Source organism: Protopterus annectens, chromosome 10.part0, assembly GCF_019279795.1.
Source record: "Protopterus annectens isolate FY-2018-M chromosome 10.part0, PAN1.0, whole genome shotgun sequence".
Taxonomy (NCBI): domain Eukaryota; kingdom Metazoa; phylum Chordata; order Ceratodontiformes; family Protopteridae; genus Protopterus; species Protopterus annectens.
Window position 1 is genome coordinate 1,714,615,466 of NC_056744.1, and position 20,601 is coordinate 1,714,636,066.

The 20,601-nt window shown below is 38.2% G+C and overlaps 1 protein-coding gene across 1 annotated transcript in view; it reads left to right on the forward strand.

Moving 5' to 3' along the window:
- The first annotated feature begins 7,117 nt into the window (after nucleotides 1-7,117).
- LOC122813952 (zinc finger protein 879-like) overlaps nucleotides 7,118-20,601 on the forward strand; it is a 104,305-nt gene continuing 90,821 nt past the window's right edge. The window contains 1 exon segment of the mRNA XM_044086496.1: nucleotides 7,118-7,585. Within this exon segment, the coding sequence (XP_043942431.1) occupies nucleotides 7,415-7,585 (171 nt within the window). The 5' untranslated portion in view covers nucleotides 7,118-7,414.

Here is a 20,601-nt window from a genome sequence, read left to right on the forward strand (position 1 = left end):
ACACACACACACACACACACACACACACACACACACACACATGCACACACACACAGACACACATATGGGTTAACTTTTTTCAGTTTAGGCATTTTTAAGGCGGTATATATATATATATATATATATATATATATATATATATATACACACACACACACACACACACACACACACACACACACACACACACACACACACACACACACAGACATATGGCCTAACTTTTTTCAGTTTAGACATTTTTAAGGCGGTATAATAAAATACAACTTAAAAAACTGACAAACACCTCTCATCACCATTATTTTCATGCTCTTGGACAAAATCTCGGACAACAGAAACAAAAAACAACTATTTGCAAGGGACAAACTGCCCTGCACATGCCTTGTGAGGGGCTTCACCCCCTTGCTAATTAAATGTACCAACTGCAAAACTGTACAACACCAGAGAAGTCCATATTTCTCACCCTAAGCATTATAGCAATCTTGCACAAATATAGCATCCAAACCCCAAGCAGGCCTAATAAAAAAATTAGTTATTTATTTGCATGCTGTGATTTGTCACAGAGCACGCAAATAATGATGCTGATATTTTCTGTTGATTATTTTAAGCAGCTTTTTTCATGTCGACTTTCTTTTTTTCAGTTAAGACATTTTATCTGTCATAGCAAAGCATTGTGTGATTTATAATTTTATAATGTTGGCTGCACAAAGAAATAAACCCACGTTCTGTGACTTACCCTTACTATATATCTATAGTAATCTGTGCGTAAGTTGCCTATGGAAATGTACCCCCAGGATCAAACATTATTTATGAAAATTACACCAGCTGTGTAAGAACTGGTCCTAATGGAGTAACATACTCTCAGGTGTTGTGCATGTACCCCTTACCTGCTGATGTGTTTGTTGACCAGTTTACACAGACAAGCAGCAATTCCAACAAAGAATTAAAAAAAAAAAAAAAAAAATATATATATATATATATATATATATATATATATATATATATATATATATATATTCCCTCTTTTTCTCAGTAGGAAGTACTTCACAGCAACAGCATTCCCTTTGGTGCAGGCCAACTTGCTTCCACAATTGCCCTGGCCTCACTTCCACAGAGTGAATCTGCAAAGCCCCTCCTAGTGAGAGCTCACATAGCAGTAGCTCTCCCTTTACTGCAGTATAGCAATGGCTCTGGCTCCACCATCATGCCTAATGAATTGAGTAGGTTTACGAACTACTGTCTGGCTTGACATGAGATTTCACAGCAGTCCAGTCTGCAATGGTGGTGCATGTAGCACATCATTATGCAATACTCATGCCTGTACACAATTCAAAGTAAAAGGCAGCCTTTTGTATATCCTCTGTGATTGCTAAATATAGTGACCTGAATGTATCTGCATACTATGTGTATGAATCGCCTGGCCTGCACAGTTTGACAAAGATAGCTATGAGTATACTGTTGCAATAGAAAGCTAAACATTACAACTTATACGTACAAAAGTGCTCTTCTTCTTCAGATATAATCTAAAATGTAAAAATAAATTGAGACATTGGTTCTGCTTGGGAAGGGGGCATAAAGGGATAAAGCCCTGACTATGCCCCAGCCACCCTGGGTTTGATTAGCTGCTCAGGCGACTGATGGAGTAGCAGGGAGGGATAGGTGTTGCCATCCCTGGGGGTGGGTTGGGTGAACCTGTGTCGATGTCTAGTAAAGGCTAGAGATGGTATATTGGCAGGCACAGTACATAAGAGGGGAAAAAGAGTGGAGACATGGCTGAGCTGCAGTGGGGGGGGGGGGAGCAAGAGTGAGCCAAAAAAGTAAAAAAAAAAAACTCTGGATGGATGTGGCCAACACGATCCACCAGGATGTCCTAATAACCCTTGCTGGCCCTGACGAAATTGTGGTCATTGGACCAGGGGTTGATCAGATTGTCAGCAAAGCCAGCAAGGATGTGGGGCACTGGGATGGCTGCTAGAATGAAAGAAAGGAGAGAAAAAGATGACAAAAAATAAATAAATAGAGACCACTGGCTCTTTTATGTATCTCAGGTCATTTCCAATGAAGAAACATGTTTAGAATTTCAGTTCTAGCATTTATTTTTTGTTTGTTCATCTGGACAGAAAGAAGTATGTTTCAGCAGTAAAACAAAACACACTTGGTCATTTTAAATGTTTTTATTGGGTGTTTTTGCTCTTTTTGATACACTTAGGTGGTCATATATGCCAGTATTCAAGGGGCAAAACAGATGGGGTTCTATGGGCAATATTTTCAGCAATATACATATCTAAGTTTTGCAGCTGATGAAGCCTTTACTTCAACAACTTAATTAATGTTTTTTTCTGTACTCTCATACCGCTCAATCAACTGAGAAAGCAGTTAACAACCTATACGATCAGGGCCAGTCTTAGGCCACCTGGACCTATTTGGCCCAATATGGCCCAGCTCCCTCAGGGGCCCTGCACTAGGCTATGACAGGGCAATGATGTCTTACATGACACAGAGATTTGCCTAAGAGACACTACAGCAAACTGTAAAGTATTTTCCTACTATAGTCTTCTTATCTTAGTTCATAGGTATATACTAGGCTAATGATCAGCAGGTTCTTTATAAGCCTAGCTGTGTGGTCCAACCCAGTTGTGTCCTTCTGTATCGTGGGCATTTATTAGGAGGGGATGTATTAGTTAGGACATTTGTCCAGGTTATGTTGTGGGGTTATGCTAATTTGGGCATTACTTGGAAGTCCTATATTATTAGTAACTATAGTTCACAGTGTTAGCTGTTCACCCCTCCCATAGCAATCACTTATTCTTGTTGTGTGTTTAGCAGGGTTTTCAATACAAAACTGGTTGAGTTAACCACCTGGATTTGTGTACTGCTCTAGTTACTGTATTAGAACATACACCAGGCTTATTTTGAAGACTGAGTGGCACTGTTTTCTTTTGGTGTATGAATAGTTGTTAATGAATAAAGTTACAAGAAATAACTGTAGAATAGTTAGTCTCTGCATGAAAGCAAACACAAGTATGCATAAAAATGCATACATTGTGATGTGAGGTAACACCTGATCACTAAGATGTGCGACAGAATGTTACCATTTCAGCAGTATGGCAGAGACATGCTTGTTGCAGTCACAAATAGGAGCAAAATAATCCAAGAGAAGGGAAATATGAGGTGTATGCGCTGATTGCTGAGAGAGAGGTGAACAGAAAATGTATTAGCTTTGCTGAAAGTGTTAACAGCAGCACAGTAGAAAACAACCAATGAAAGAATATATATTGATCACTATCATGGCAGCAGTGATAATGGAAACAACCAATGAAAGAATATATATTGATCACTATCATTGCAGCAGTGATAATGGAAACAACCAATGAAAGAATATTAATTGATCACTATCATTGCAACAGTGATAATGGAAACAACCAATGAAAGAATATATATTGATCACTATCATTGCAGCAGTGATAATGGAAACAACCAATGAAAGAATATATATTGATCACTATCATTGCAGCAGTGATAATGGAAACAACCAATGAAAGAATATATATTGATCACTATCATTGCAGCACTGATAATGGAAACAACCATTGAAAGAATATATATTGATCACTATCAATGCAGCTGTGATAATGGAAACAACCAATGAAAGAATATATATTGATCACTATCATTGCAGCACTGATAATGGAAACAACCAATGAAAGAATATATATTGATCACTATCAATGCAGCACTGATAATGGAAGAGTAAACATGCAGAGTTATAAGTCAGGAAGGCATGTGGCATAGGTGAGCACAATCATAAGCAGATGTCAGATAAGAATTCAGTCAGTAAAACAGGCAAAACAGGTAAGAAGCGTACCTGTATATTGTCATAACATCAAATGGTATAATGCTTCCATGGAGTAATTAATGTACAAAAAAGCAGTTTGTACAATTATTGGCAAGGGATGTGAAGGAGAATAAGGTAAGAGTCAAATAAGGAGAGACAGAAAAGACATAAAATACAATAAAATAAAAAAAGGTGCTAGACGAAGAAGGAGAAATGCACAGCTATTTCCTATTCGATTTCAGGAGATCTGAGCGGTACTATAGAATTTGGGAACGTGTAAGGCAGGATGCACCCATTTGGTATGACACCATATAGACAAAAGGCCTTAGTGGCCCTTCAGGCAGGCGCCTTACAATGTGACTCAGTGAGTTAAGCAGACTTGGAGAGGAAATACAGGGCATGTTAGACCAGGGATGATCCAAAAGTTCAGTTGTTTACTTCTGTTATTTTTAATACACAGTTGGTAGAGTAGGTAGAGTGGAGCAAGAGGAACAACAGACCCAGGAGCAAAGTATTAGGGGGGATATGATCAGATGATCTTTATTTAATGAAGTACCACCTTTTAAAAGACAGTATTGCATTAGCAGTCAAACTAAGCACTGTAGCACTCAGTGTGTGGTCTGAACTGTAGCAACTACTTGTTACATTATTGCAAGCAACTTACTACAGTTTTTAATGAAAACCTGAGTGGTGAAGTGCTCTGTGCAGACAGGGAATAAACTGTAGCAACTGTTTCTACATTTGTAGCAAATAGTTTGCTGCAGTTTAAAAGAAAAAAAAAATTAATAAAATATGTTGTCAGAGGGTTGGCAGTACAGCACAAAAATGGGACCTGAATTGATGTGGTGAAGTGCTCTGTGCAGACAGGGAATAAACTGTAGCAACTGTTTCTACGTTTGTAGCAAATAGTTTGCTGCAGTTTAAAAGAAGAAAAAAAATTAATAAAATATGTTGCCAGAGGGTTGGCAGTACGGCACAAAAATGGGACCTGAATTGATGTGGCGGGGGGGGGGGGGCATGTCATACATCTGGTTCGTGTGACAGTAGAAGGAATGTCCTTTTTTTGCCCTTCAATGGAAGAGCTGGGGTGAGGCGTAGCTCTAACTGTAATGTGTGCTAGTTCATATTACTGGCCTAGGGAGCTAGCTGATCCAGCTACCATACCTCTCAACCTCTTAAAGCAAGAAATCTGGACAAAGCCATAAACAATGCAGGCAGAAATGCCCAAAAATAAGGACAATTTTAAATATTGTTCTTACAAACATAGAAAGTTTATAGAATAACAGGTTTTGTATTAGCATGTATTTTTTTGAAGGGTATGAAGTCTGAAACTCAGATAGCTGTCATTATTTTCGGACTTCAATTCTCAATGCTTTGCCAATGATTTGCCAGAAAACGAAAATGTTAAGAGGAACAGACCAAAAATATGAAGCAAAGATCGGGGCATTCTGCAAAAATATGTACAGCTGAAAGGTATGCCAGCTACATTTCTGTTCAAAGTAATAGCCTACATTCCTGATACCTAAGTTCAAGAAGCCAGCAAGTGGAATGAGAGGTGGGCTGGTAGATGAGGGTCCCCAGCAAAATGCTCCAAATTGGGCCATGCAATTGCTAAGGCAGACCATGAGTCAGATGTTCAGTGATAACATTTATTTTATTTATTTATTTTATTTTACATTTGTTTACCGGGCTAGTCCAACTGGATACATGTCCATTTTCAGTGGAGGCCCGGGGAGAAAAGCTCCTCTACAATACTACTTAAGTAAAAAATAAACAATAATGTACCAAAAAATATAAAAAATAACATACAAAATAAAATAGAAAAAAAAACATGTACTTTAAACCTATGATTTTCTACGTCTCCACATAAGTGAGTACGACTTCTATATGATTTGCCAGACTAGCACTGTGCAAAATTTGAACGTTAGGCATTGCTTACTGGCTGTCATCTTATCGAGAAATGTTGGGAATACTACAGGAGTTGCAGAAGGTATTTACACTTTGTGTGTTTTTTCTTATTCCCTGTTTCCAGCTTTGGTATTTGGATGGACCCGCTGCCTAGTTTTAATGAAAATATCCCTCAGACATTTAACAAAACTGGAACCATTTTAAAAAATGTGCTACAGGAGTCATGACTCTCTTACCAAGTAAGGAAATGCCAGTACTGAAAAATGTTATACTGGGATCCTCTTTTACTGATATTAATCCCCTCCAGGTAACCATATTTATTTTTTATTTCATTTTGCATTTGTAAACTGGGATTGCCTGACGGGGCATGAGAACCCATTTTCAGTGGTGGACCGATGAGAACAGTTCCCCATGAAAAATAATAGTGGAAGTGTTATGTGTCAAATAGCAATAGTAATACATAGCAAGATTATACAGACAAAATACATGAACATAAAATAAAATGCAAGTCTTCTTTACTTGTAAAACTCACATTGCTGTAAACAAAGTCATGACTAATGTGAAGGTATTTCTATGTTTTTAACGTACCTAGACATGAAGAAAAAAGAATGTTTGGGTCCAGCTGCTTTACTTGTAAAATGCTTAAAATACATTTTCCCAGCATGTAATTGTTGTCTGGTTTACACTGGCATCAGTCTTTTTGTCCTTTGTTTTTTACACCTGTATGGAAATTACTTGTGCCTATAACCCAGGGTACAGCTGTGACAGTGGTCTCTGTTATCAGCATTCTCACCCAATAAACAAATGAATAAATAAATAAAATGTAAATAAAGGGGAGGTAGTTTAGGAGGGAGCTTAGAATAAAGGAAACATCAGAAAAGTTTGGACTGGGGATAAAAACTGAGTTTGCTTTTATATTGGCTCAATATTTAAAATAAGATGAAGATTTGTAAATCTGAATACTTGAAGCACCCCGAAGCACAAGAAATCTGGACAAAGCCAAAAACAATGGGAGGACAAATGCCCAAGATCAGGGACACATTTTGCTCTTGCTCTTAGACCTTAAAAAGTTTATGGAATAGCAGGCTTTGTATTTGCATGCATTTTCTACTGGATATTATGTTGTATGAAATAGAAATGACTGTCAATAGTGATTTGAATTATCAGTTATTTGGCAGAAAAGCAAAAATTTTATGAGGAACAAAGAAAAAATAATAAAATCTGGACAGTTAACTGAAGCAAAAATAGCTGCGTAAAAGACATGTCATTTCACCATAGACAATGAACAAGCTCTGTGATCATACAACTGGTATGCTGCCCCTTTAAATGGAGGCGGTAACCTCTTTACACATTCTACTTCCTGTGCTATGGAAATGAAAGTAGAAAAACAGTTACTGTAGAATGGTTTACCGTATGTTTTGTGGTTGTTACACACAGCAGTTTATTTATTGATTTTTGCCTGAAACTTCAGTGATTCTAGATTTGTGGACATTACCTGTACAGGGTCTGCATTAACTGGATTTGATACAAAACACTTCTATTTTAACCACACACACAGGGCATTCCTACCAAAATGCTCAGAGTGAATTAAAAGCTGGCTGACTTCAGACATCCCAGGGACTGACACTGAAGTACACAAAGTAGAAAACAGTCTACAGGGAGAAAGAAAACATGCAGAATTTGTGTGCCACAAATGGGAGAGCAGAGCAATGCTGTGGGGAGCACAGACGGAAACTGGAGTTATTCTGCATTGAGGATGAGGCCTTTGTTTGTGTGCTGTGTGTTCCTGGACACTCATCTCACAGATTTTTGCTGCTGCATGAGGCAGTCAGTTTGTATAAGGTAAGGGACACTGTCTGATAAGTAACATAAAGTAACACATTCCCTACACGTGCTGACAGATGACCGACCTTTCTACATTTTCAGTGAGTATATCTTGGCTAATTTTTTTAGTAGATAGTTAATGCATGCATAAAACTCAGAATTTTCAGACACAAGCTAGAAGACAAGACAAAGTGGTATTTTAATTTCTGTAAGTAATGAAACCACTGTGTTTTCAGGTGGCGAGTTAAAGCTCTCTGTTTTGAGGACTTGAGCCATTCCCTGAACAAAAGTTTGCTGTTAGGTTAATCAAGTGTTATTTTGCTTTGGTAGTGAAAAAAAAGGTTTGAGGTCATATTGGTGACAGACGTTTTACAGATGCAGATATCCCAAGGTAACATGGACTCACAACTAGAAAGTCACGCCATATGATAACCAGGACATTAGAACAGAAAGGCTGTCTGCACACTCCTTTCTTACACTTCAGCAAGACGTCTGACATGTTACTATGTAGCCACTTATTGCATAAATGGAGATAACATGACTAATGGATTGATTATGAAATAGGACACAGAGTCATAGAATAAATAAAGACTCTTCTGTGCTTAAAGGATGGTGACAAATTGGGTACCAGATGGATAGGTAATGCCACCAGTCCTGTTTATGACCTTTATAACTGGTGCTGCAGAACATTATGAATGTTTGACTTTTTTGCTGATTACACAAAGTTATCCAGCAGCACTGATACACAAGCAGGTTCACAAATTATGAAGTATATTATACAGCTCCAGGGATTATGTGTGTGTGTGTGTGTGTGTATGTATGTATGTATGTATGTATATAATTCAGTGCTGTACTATGAAACACCAGAGATTATGTCTGCATACCACTCCATACAGACCCAGAATGACTGGTACCCAGGAGTGGTGTGTGTGTGTATTTCTACCTCAGTGATGTATTATACAGCTTCTAGATTGAGCTGCACACCACATCATGCATACCCAGGATATCTGGTACTGAGGACGTGTGTACTTCTATGATGTATTATACAGCATCCAGGGATTGAGTTGCACACCACATCATACAGACCCAGGATGTCTGGTACCCAGGAGTGTGTGTACCTCACTGCCGTATTATACAGCTTTTAGGTTTCAAGCTACACACCACATCATACAGATCTAGGATGTCTGGTACCCTGGAGTGTGTGTGTACCATTGTGCTGTATTATACAGCTTCTAGGGATCAAACTGCACACCACATCATGCATACCCAGGATGTCTGTTACCCAGGAGTGTGTGTACTTCTGTGATGTGCTATACAGCTTCTAGGGATCAAGCTGCACATCATATCATGCATACTCAGGATGTCTGGTACCCAGGAGTGTGTGTACCTCTGTGATGTATTATACAGCTTCTAGGGATCTAGCTGCACACCACATCCAGGACTGTGTGTACCTCAGTGCTGTATTATACAGCTTATAGTTTTCAAGCTACACACCATGTTATACATACCCAGGATGTCTGGTATCCAGGAGTATGTGTACCTCTGTAATGTATTATACATGTTCTAGGGATCGAGCATCACATCATACATACCCAGGATTGTATAGCACCATTTTTCATGCTGATTACATCACTCGATTTATATCATCTGTCTGTTGTAAATCTCCTTGCTTGTTCATTCATGCCAGTCACTCTCTGCATGTCATTATAGCTCTGTTTTTCACCCTGCACATCACTGCCCATTGCATTTCACAACCCTATTGGACTATTCAGCCTGTCCATAGAAATTGAAGCCCACAGTAGAATGTTGACACAAAGGGCATCTGTGCACCCACAAAAACAGCAGCAGGTTATAGGATGTTTTATTTTCTTTTGATATGATGCTGTTGCAGTGCATGTTTGTGTACTTGTACTATGGCTGTGTTTGCACATAGTCATGTGTGACACAGTGAATATTCTCTTCAATGTATCTGTGTGTAGGGAGACCTCTGTTTGTGTGGGAACCTTATGTCTGTAGGGAATGCACAGTAGCATTGTTGGTTTTGAACTGCTGCTGCTTGGACACAATTCAGTCTCAGAACTGTATTGTAATCCATTGTGAGGTGTAAGCTTTGGTACCTGGCCTCCATGTTTATGAATAGGGGTAGTACTTTTGTTAATGGTGAGCTGACCATTTGCATATATTTTGCTCACCAGCAATAGGCACAATATTAAATGACATATTGCTCTTGCAGCCTTGCTCTTCCTTTGTGGGTGTCATGCCTGTGATTTTCTCTTCTTTTCCGGTACCCTGGTTCCATGTCTGTGCTTCCTTCCCACTGACCCTAAAGCAGTAAACTACTTCTCATAGTCTAGTATTTACCTGTGAACTTATCAGTCTGCAGACTATTACACGCCTAACCAATAACTACAGGTCAAAATCATCCCTGTACCTCGTATGCCAACCCTCCCCTCTTTTGTATCTTGTCTCTGGCTGGTAAATAGCCTTCAGTGTTTTTTAATTCACGGAGCTGTAATCTAGACTTTCCTACTGCTGCTCCTCACACCTTTCCGTTTTGCATATCTGCTTATGACTTTATACCATTAAAGTTTATCTGCTCCAGTTGTACTACCTGTAAATTTGTCTCTAGGAATAACGGACAGTTTTACTTACCCTTTTCAAAACCTCTGCAGGCTCCCCCCCTTCAAATTAGATAATCTGCCTCAATGATTTTTAATCAAGAAAATTAAAGGCCTTAAATACTTCAACTGTCCAGACAGATTAGCGCAACGATCCTTCTAATCTACCAGCTACTCCAAGGAGACCTGTATCTTGCTTTTCAAGCCATGGCAGACCCCATCTTATTTGAGGTATTTCTTGACAAGACCATTGGATCTACAAACTTCTGCACTAAGGACCTAAATCTACTTCAACAAAAATAAGATTTGCTGGAGGAGTGGGTTCTTAACTCGATTTATTCCCAGCCCATAAAGTCACAACTGCAGGTCAAATAAAGTACTACTCTGTCTGCCTTTAAAGCTACGTATTGACAATTGGAGGGATAGACACAAACTTACGCCAGGGTTATCATGTAAGGCCTTTTGTATTTGTGTGGTAAGCACTATTAAGTGCTTGTAAAAGGTTGCATGAACTTTAAATTTGTCTCCTTAAAGGTGTATATGGCTATCACTTACCTGTTATTCCTATGTTTCATGATAGGACTGCTGATACTCAGCAGTGGATTACACAGTCTGTGAACACTCAATCTTTTTTTATTAGCTTATCAGTTATGACAAAGGCAATCATATGTTTATACAAATAAAAATAAACCATAATGACATATTTTCAGCTGCAAACATTATACATCACCTATAATCTTCTGTAAGTCATTATCAATCGAACATTGCATAGTTCATTCAGTTCAAGCCTTCCCTTAAAAATCATTCCTTTTCCAAAATATTATTCTGCATGTATTGTTCCCACAGTTCCCATTGTTTCTATATAATTTGCTCCTATCCTTTACTAAAGATCCCACTTTAGTTCTTTTTTCTCTGTTACTATAGTCACTACTTCTTGTATGGCTGGTTTAAACTTTGACCTCCATATTTTAGTAACTGCTTTTTATTGAACTCATCAAGGCCTTACTTTGTCTAGGCAATTCAGATCCTGTATCACTGCTCAAAAAATCATTTCCATAGTTATACAAATTTGCTCACCCAGTATTTCTGACAGAGTAGTCTGCAGGGAATTTTTAAAGTCTGCCAACTGATTACACTTCCAAAAATATATTCCCAATTACCTCTTTCTTTTCCATCACACCTCTAACATTTGCAATCAACCTGAGGAAAAAGTTGTTGCAGTTTGCTTGGGGTATAGAAATAGCTATGCAACCAATTCCATGCAAAAATTGTAAATCTTCTAGACTTTGTTATATATTTGGGAGTTATATCCTCCCATTATTTTTTTGTGAACTCCTTATCAAATCCCTCTTCCTAGTTTTTTCTAACCTTCTCTGATTGAGTCCTGTAGTTGTCATGCAATATTTTATATACCCTACTTATTATCCCTTTTTAACTAAAGCTTCTGGTCTAGATTCTACCAGAATCTCTACCAGTGCTGGTCTTTCACTTAGAATCCCTCCTATTCCTTGCTCTTTGCCTATACTGTGATATCAGTCCTTAATAGGGAGAGCAATCTCTAAGCTCTGTCTAGTCCAGATGTCTTCTTGGACTCTTCCCATTCTATTATCTTTCCCTTGGTATTTATTTGCTCCCAATACCTTGGTTCCTTTGCCAGTTTTCTGCAATAAATTCCAGCCCCCTCTTGCCTTTTCAGTGTACCCCTAATTGCAGTCATCCCTATTGTAAGACTCTACTTGCATTGGCTTAGATCTCAGAATATTTCTGCTACTTTATGAATATAATATTCTGTATAGTTACTGTTGTTCACCATAAGGATTTGCATCAAAAATCCAAGTCGCTCCTTGTTTCTTGAGGTTCCCCCCGTTTCATCATCATCCCTTACCACTTTGAATTCTAGCTTGTCGTATGTATAGGAGCCTTAACTGTGTAGCTGTAAAGTACCCCTTTAGATCAGGTAATCCCAACCACCTTGTTCCATTGGAAGGATCAGCTTATCCCACTTGACTCTTGTCCACTTCCCCTCCCAGGTAAAATCCTTCAACTCTTTAATTGCTATCCACAACTTCTCCTCTGGTTGATAAAAAATATGCCTGACCTGTGTTTAAATCTAAAGGGACTAGAATCATTTTCACTGCTTCTATCTTGCTATCCATATGCATAAAACAGAGCTTCTATTTTCTTAGTTTTTATAGTATCTTTTGTTCTGTCTCTTCTCACATATCCTTAGCTGCGATAACAAAATCCTTTTAAAACCATACTCCCAAGTACTTCATTTTGTCATGTCCCCATAAATATGAGTATTGCTGAACAAATGTGTGCATGGGTACATAACTTGCAGCTGCTGCCTTTATTTTATCTTCATACTTTTGAATCCTGAAAAAAGATGAAACTGCCCTGAATGTTCCACAACACTGAAATATCATTTTCTGGTCTTATCTGGTGCAAAACAATACCATCTGCAAATAAAGCCAACAAGTAAAAGGTAGGAACACAAGTGTTACTTATTACTGAATTTGCGTTAGTAGTTGCAAGCAGTCATCTGCTATTTACAAGATTTGCATAGATGGTAGTTACAGAGAAGAGACAAATAAGTGGAATGTACAGGAAGAGGGTTGAGGGTACAGACAGGTGGGGGGAGTGAGTTGTTTGTCTTTTCGGCTTTTCCCGGTTAGGGGTCGCCACAGCGGAACTCCGGTCTGCTGATTGACAGTCAATTTTTATGGTGCCGATTTGCCAGCCCAACCTTCAGCGAAGGCACGCCCATTCACTCATGTCTTTCGGAGGCCACTCGACTGCGGGGAGGATATGCACACTCCACATAGAAGGCACTCCAACCGAGAATCTAACAGGAGAACCTCTTGCTGCGAGGTAACAATGCTACCGCTGTACCAGAGTGAGTATGAGGGGAAAAGCAGAGTCGAGGGTTAAAAAGTGTGTACCACTCAACTGAAAACATTACTTTTGTCACTCGACTGACTAAATAAGTTAAGTGGAGAAAGTGCATGTCAATTAATTAAGGAACATTTGTTGGTGTAGGTTGGTATGTAAGACTACGATAAGTGAGGCATTTGCATTGGGCTAGTTTTTAGCTTGGTCTTAGACATAAGCATGTTGAAATAACACCAGGTGTTTAAGGAGGCTGCAGCTCTGTATCATTTGACTTTACCATCCAACGGTAGGAAACTAGAACCCTTTTAATCCAGATGACAGGAGCCTTAAGGAGTCACCTTGCTGAACTTTCTTTGTGGGATTCAGAGTGGGAAAACTATGGCATGCTTTCATTTCGTGGGTCTTCAATTCCATCAGTGAATTTTCAACTCTCCCCCTTTCATAACACCTGTGACTGTAAGACTGAGTGTTATAAAGTATATTCTCCTAAAGGACACCTCTTGGATAGGGTCAGTAGTTGTTGGCTTAGTTCTGCTTAATACCCTGATATTCTTGGGAACAGAGGGTGTTCTTGGCTAGGTCTGTAGGGTAGGATCATTAGCCTAGTACCCTGGTATGATCCTATGATCAGCAGAAAGTTAAGGGATTCGGCTTAACAGCTCGAGTACTAGCTGAGTGAATCTTCTGGCCAGGGGTGTCAGAATCTTTAGAATATGTATCTGGGAGAAACAGAGACTTGGAGACTAATTTTTAAACAGGCTGTACAGTTCTCATATCGGCTTTCTCCATGTATGTTGAGTGTGGTTTGAATCACTGATTAATGTCCTCCACAACTGTACAACGTGTTCAGAAAACTGAAATTCTTAGGAGGAACATGTGTATTAAAAAAAACTCTTTCAGCACAATAAAACGTGTGTGGAAAACAAAAGCATATCTTCAATGAATTTATAGTGCAATTATTCATTAGACTTAAAAGAAAGACCCAGATCCCTTCTATTGTACTTAGTCATCACCTGTAAAATCTTGTCACGATGACAGCCTTCACTAGCTTCTGTACTCCTGTCATGAGCTGCTTTAATGTCATTCAAAACAAAGACTGGAAAGGCAGCATCTTTTTCCTTTCAGTAGCTTCATGTGAAAGTAAGACTGCAGACTCCATTAATAAAATGTTTATGAATTTTAATTAGTCAGATGTGAAGGGTTGATTGCATTTCTGATGCATATCATCATCATTTGCATCTGACTCTGACTCTCCTGTGGCAGTTTCAGTCATATTCAGAGCACTCAAGCCACTTATTTTATTGGTATTCAGTAAGCTGACAGTGGTACTGTACAATTCCTTTGTAGTCTCACCAGGAATATTTTTGTTATGGAAGTCACAGTCTTCCTTTTTCAAGTTAAACACTCTACGTTAGGATGCATCAAAAGAAAAATGTACACCGTCTGTCAATGCTACTGTTGTAGTTGTGTCTTTCGGCTGTTCCCGGTTAGGGGTCGCCACAGCGAAACTCCGGTCCGCTAATGATTGACGGTAGATTTTTATGTGCCAAGTTGCCAGCTCTGACGCACAACCTTCAATGAAGGTGCGTCCATTCATGCATGTCTCCACGCAGAAGACGTTCTAGCTGAGAATTGAACTAGACAGCGTCTTACTGTCAGGCGACAATGCTACCGCAGCACCACCACCGCAGTATCCCTGTCAATGCTAAAAAAAGCAATTTAATTTGCAAAGTCTGTGAAATAACAGCAGACATTGGGGCACTTGACCAAATAATTTAATACGTTCTGATGCTTACTTGTTACTTTGGTTAACATAAAACTGATTCAGTGGTATACTTCCTAATATTAAATTGCCATCATAACATATATCAGTTTCTCCATATCTGAAAGGCACTTAAGGTGTACAAAGAAATAAAACATGTCGCTAATTCTCTACATCTGAAAGGCAGTACTAACATAAGATACTTAACGTAAAACACCAAAAGGAATGTTAAACTACATCAGAATTCTGAAATAGATTAAATCATCTGATGTGTTTTAATAAGAAAAAAAATCAATTAATAAAATTTAAAATCTTCAGCTGAAGAATTGCAAGGAATATATATGTTTAATGTCTATATCATTGCAGTTGATGGTGCTGCAGTAGCATTGTCGTCTCACAGTAAGACGCTGTCTGGTTCGATTTTCAGCTAGAGCGTCTTCTGCGTGGAGACATGCGTGAATGGGCGTACCTTCGTTGAAAGTTGTGCGTCAGGCCTGGCAAGCCGGTACGTAAAAATCAACTGCCAATCATTAGCGGACCGGAGTTCCGCTGTGGCGACCCCTAACCGGGAAAAGCTGAAAGATACAAACAAACGTCTATATCATTTCAGGTAGCTGTCATCTATTGGTCAATTTATTGCTTTATAAATATTTTATAGTCTTGCCCACTCACTAGAGAAAGCCAAACCTTTTTTTTTTACCCCAGCCTTTGTGTGTGTGTGTGTGTGTGTGTGTGTGTGTGTGTGTGTGTGTGTGTGTGTTCAGCTACTTGGAGTAGCTGGATTGCTTGTAACCAAAATAAATCATGTGGAAGAAACATGCTTACAGGATGCTGTAGAATGGTACCATAAGTCTATAAGTTATACCAAAAAGGGAAAAAAAAGAAATTAATGCTAGTTATATCATGCACACTTTCCCCTCTTATGCCCAGCTGTTTTCATTGGTGATGTGAAGGCTGCCTTGCCTTTATTTCTTTTTTTTGTTAGCTAGGTACGTCCAGCTAGGTAATGTTCAATTACAGTGGATGTCTGGAGAGGAAACCTTCATTAGCAGTATAGTAAAGAATTACAGCTTATAGGATTTATAGCTGTAACATATGTGTTGTTGTCAGTAAAGTGAAGTGTCTGTACTTTTATAGTTTCTGTAATAAATGCAAATTAACTGTATGTTGGTGTGATGCCCCTCTTCTGGGCCAATAATCAAGGAGCCTCAATCCTCACCACTGAAACCAATGAGGGACATTTACTTGAAACAAAAGCAGATGCACATAGTATTTTCAGATGCAGCTGTCTGCACCAAGCACAATTTTCCTTAAGGGCTCACAGGGAAAACCACTGGGTCTTGGGGCTGGATTTCCCTGTCTCTCTCCAGGCCCCAAATAAGACTCCACACTGACACAGCTGTAGAGTTGAGTCCTCAGCCGAGTGTTCCAAGCCTAGTACTCAAGTCCTCCACCACCCTCTCTTTGAAATGAGTGCTCTGTGACCCAGCTGCAAGTAGCACACACACACACACACACACACACACACACACACACACACACACACACACACACACACACACACACACCTGGCACAGATTAATCAACTATGCCCCATCTTCCCAGACTGTAAGGTAGATAATGCCACCAGAACACTCCAAAGCAAGCTATTCTAAGGCTCTTACAAAGGTACCCAAATATACTGAGTAAAATTAATACTAATACAAATGGTAGTGTTTGACAAATTGCAGCAAGGCTTTCAGGAGCAACCACAGTGTCACCAAATAGATATAAGTACTCTTAAAGATTAAATATTCTCTAAAAGACCAGCCACAAATGAAAAATATAAATATGTTTAATACTAAATAATAAAAGAACATGAAAATACTTAATATCTATTTACAATAAATACCAGAGTTTCAATCACAGAAAATATTAAAAATAACATTGATGGAAAGATTCACACAAAGACAGAAAAATAATACTTAACTAATCTTATTATCTCACTATATTTTCCTGACTGATCTAAAGAATTACTGCCCCCTAGTTTACTTACTAAAGCAAGGCAAGATGAAGTGAGTGAGTGCTTCTTCTTTGTCAGGTTTCAGAAAAAGACTGCCCTGAGACTTCTGTCTCATGTAGTATTAGAACGCCATTTCAGTGCTGGTTTACAGAATGACATCACATACATCTGGTCACCTGATGTCTAGTTCCCACACTACACCCTTTACTAGAAACTGAGCCAGACTCTTACACATGTTACCATACACACAAATAGAGCTTTGCTAAGATGTGTTATAGCAACTGGAAACTATAACACCATTTCAAAAACTTCCACCCTTCTAGGGTAGCAAGTAATTCACCCTTAAGGACAATACAGTAGGATTTGTAGTCCTGGTTTTCACAGATATTTTGTCTCTGGCTGCAATCAGAACTGTAAGATACAATCTTTGTGGCCTAAACCAGGAAATTTAATTTCATACTATTTTTCAAAGTTAGCTGGCCTGAGATTAACATCTTCTCTTCTAGTATCTTCTGTTACAATATATTCATTTCCACAGTTACAGCACAGCGTGACATACAGGTATATTTCTTTTCTGTCCAGTCGGACCCACTGTTGGTACATTTTAACAGCTTTACAAATACATTTTAAACACAAGCACCTGTACAAATCAGTTTGATATACAAATGACTTATACTTCTTTACAAATCTCCAGCTAACTATGCAGGCATAGGTTAGACATCCACTGCCTTACTTCTCCTGGCATAACTGACAATACTTCACATCATCACAGTTGGTGCAAATAAATGGCAGCTGTACACTTCAGAATGCATGCTGACTTTAATATGCTTGTGTCTTACACTGTTACTGGATATTACAAAGTGAAAGTGCCAACTGAAAAGATGATAGATTTTTCTTATTTACCTTTTAATAACATTTGAACCCTTGTTTACTTGCATATGTGTAGGACAATATGCTCCCAGCACAGACATTTCTTATCTTCAAGAGAGATGCAATTTTGAGCATGGCCCATAAAACGGCTGACAATCTCACTTTAGGGTTTTCTACCCTTTTCAGAGGTTTAACAAGTATAGACTACAATTTATGAATTATCAAGTATCATCCACTCAGTAAGAGTATGTGGTGCTGTGTAAATCAAAATAATTTTGCATTTCTGTTTCCTGTATCAGCCTTCCTCTATAATAAGTATTAGTGTCATTCACATCTGTAATAATTTTGAATTTATTCTGCATATCATATGGTAATCATTAATAGAAGTTGTATTGTTTTTCCTTTCCTTTGCTGTTGTTAAATACAATGCCTATCTTTAAATTTTATATAAATTTATTACACATGTAACATAAAATGTTTCAAAATATGAACTTACATGATCTTTTGTGAAGCTTATTCTCTCTGTAAACAGGCTTAAACCTAATATTTTTTCAACGCTTTATGAAACCATAACTTACAGCCATATTGATAACATGATAATCAGTCGTCAACAATATTTGAAAACCATCCAAACAGACACAACTAAGTTTATAATTAACAATGTTAATATTAAATTAGCAAAGATGAAGAAAAGGCAGAGTAAAAAAAAAGATCCTTTGAGACAGGGTTCAGATGAAGTATAGAATAACTTGCTTCCATGTTTTTGATATAGTAACACTACTGGGTCCTGCCAAAGGGGTGTGCACATATTATTTGATGATTTGTTGAATGGGATAATATATGCAAAATGGACTGCTGCCTAGCACAGTGTAGAAGGAATGTAGTCCAGCTCTTTAATTGATGTGAGGAGTGGATGCTTCCATGCTGATTCTATATACAACCAAGTAATTATTGCTACTACTTGAATTAGCCATTGCTTTACATATTTTGGTTGCTTATTCTAGGGGCTCATGCAGGAACATATCTTATAATTTTTTCTAGAATAGAGAGAGATCCGTCTTATTCTAATGCATAGTTTGGAGACTTCCGTCCACAATGATAGGCCGCTTGGGCCCTGGGGGAGTTTGTGTCGAGTCCCTAGGTTTGATGCCCCAAAACTCTCACAAATTGCCTGAAGCTCTAAACCCAGTTCCCGACAGTGAGTATATGACCAGTATCCTGGTATCCTGTTTTCAAGTTATGTTTAAACAGTGATAGATAGCAATCTGGTAGGACACCACTGTGGGGATATTGTCTAGACTCGTTAAGTTAACCACAATACTCAGACTATTATAGATATGCCTTGCCTTAAACTCAAGACTATCAGAGTACCTTTGGGGGTTTGCTAACAATGTCTTTAGCTTCAGAATATTCACCATAATGGGGTTTATTAAGTAAGAAGTTGAAAATCCTTCCAGATATCCTTCTAATCAAGCTGAAATATTTCTTGTAAAAAGGCAAAAGAGCCCAGAGAGCTTGAAGAATCTACCACCTGTACTAAGTGATGTAGAGAGCTTATGCATTCTTTGAACCATTCAGGCCACCAACCTTCCCCCCTGTTGTTAAGGTGGAATGACCCCAAAGCGCAGCATCTAGAATCCCTAGCCACTGGTTCCCCATTACTTTTCCTTAGCTGATGTATTGCTTTAAATGTTGCCGCTAAATAGTAACATTTTTGCAGGATCTTGACCCCGTAATCCTAAAATTGTGAGCAAGGATGCCCCTTCTAACCATTTAGCTTCAATTGTAGCCCATAAAGGGGGACTGATAATGTCCATTGTCAGTATCTAATGTAACACAAAGACAGATGCATAGTGTTTTACGTTAGGGAGACTAAGTTCATCATCTGATAGCTTAGTATGCAGAATATAGTCTGACTTTTCTTCTTTTCTCATCCCAGATGTAATTAAACATAAATTTGGAAATTTTATTCAACTACAAGTTTAATTTCAGCACTGGTAGATGCAGCAAAATATAATAAAGTTTAGGGAGAAAAGTCATTTTAAGTGCGTTCACCCTCCCAAGCATGGACTACTATAAAAAGGTCTTGGCTTTAGCTTAATGGTGGTAATCTAGGTTAAACAAAGAAAAAATAAATAATAATGGAAATAAAATATGGAGGGGGGGGGTGAATTGACTTACATCATCCGCGAATAATAGTAAATTTTCTCAGTTTTGTAAGGTGGTTGAAAGAAGACTTAGGTTGATTTGGGGTTAAGATAATCTCTTATATATAACAGGCACATTTTTGATGTTATGCAATGTACATTTAGCTTCATATAGAATTAAACATGAATGCATGTTATTATGGATTTTTACTTTTGATGGACAAAAGACGATTACCCAGTGCTGGAAAAGTAAAAGTTCTCCATCTATGTACAGCTAGCCAAGTGTAATACACAGGTTTTACTTTACAAAACATTATGCTGCTCAAATTAGAAGAAAAATGAACAGAAGTGTGTGTCTGTTTTTTGTTAGTCTCTTCATTTGCAATCTGTATGCAACAGTGGATAATATGAGTGCTGTTCACGTTCTTAAACCCTTTATCCCTCCCAATTTTTCACATCTTCACTCTTTTTTTTTAATTTCCTCTTGATAGGAATACTTTTTGATACTGCATACAGAAAGCAAGGCTGAAACATTTTAGTAATTTACATGCATTGATAGCTAGTTGCATGATAATACATTTGCCATCATGCATTTTGTTTCTTTAATTTTTATTTTCTCTTAAAATTAATCAAAATAACGTGCAGGACCAAGTTGGTGCAGTTTTAACTTATGGTGGTTGTAGCTCAAAAGGTAAAAGAAATAAAAGCATTGTGTGGTTGCCCGAACAGCTCTGCCAAAGTAG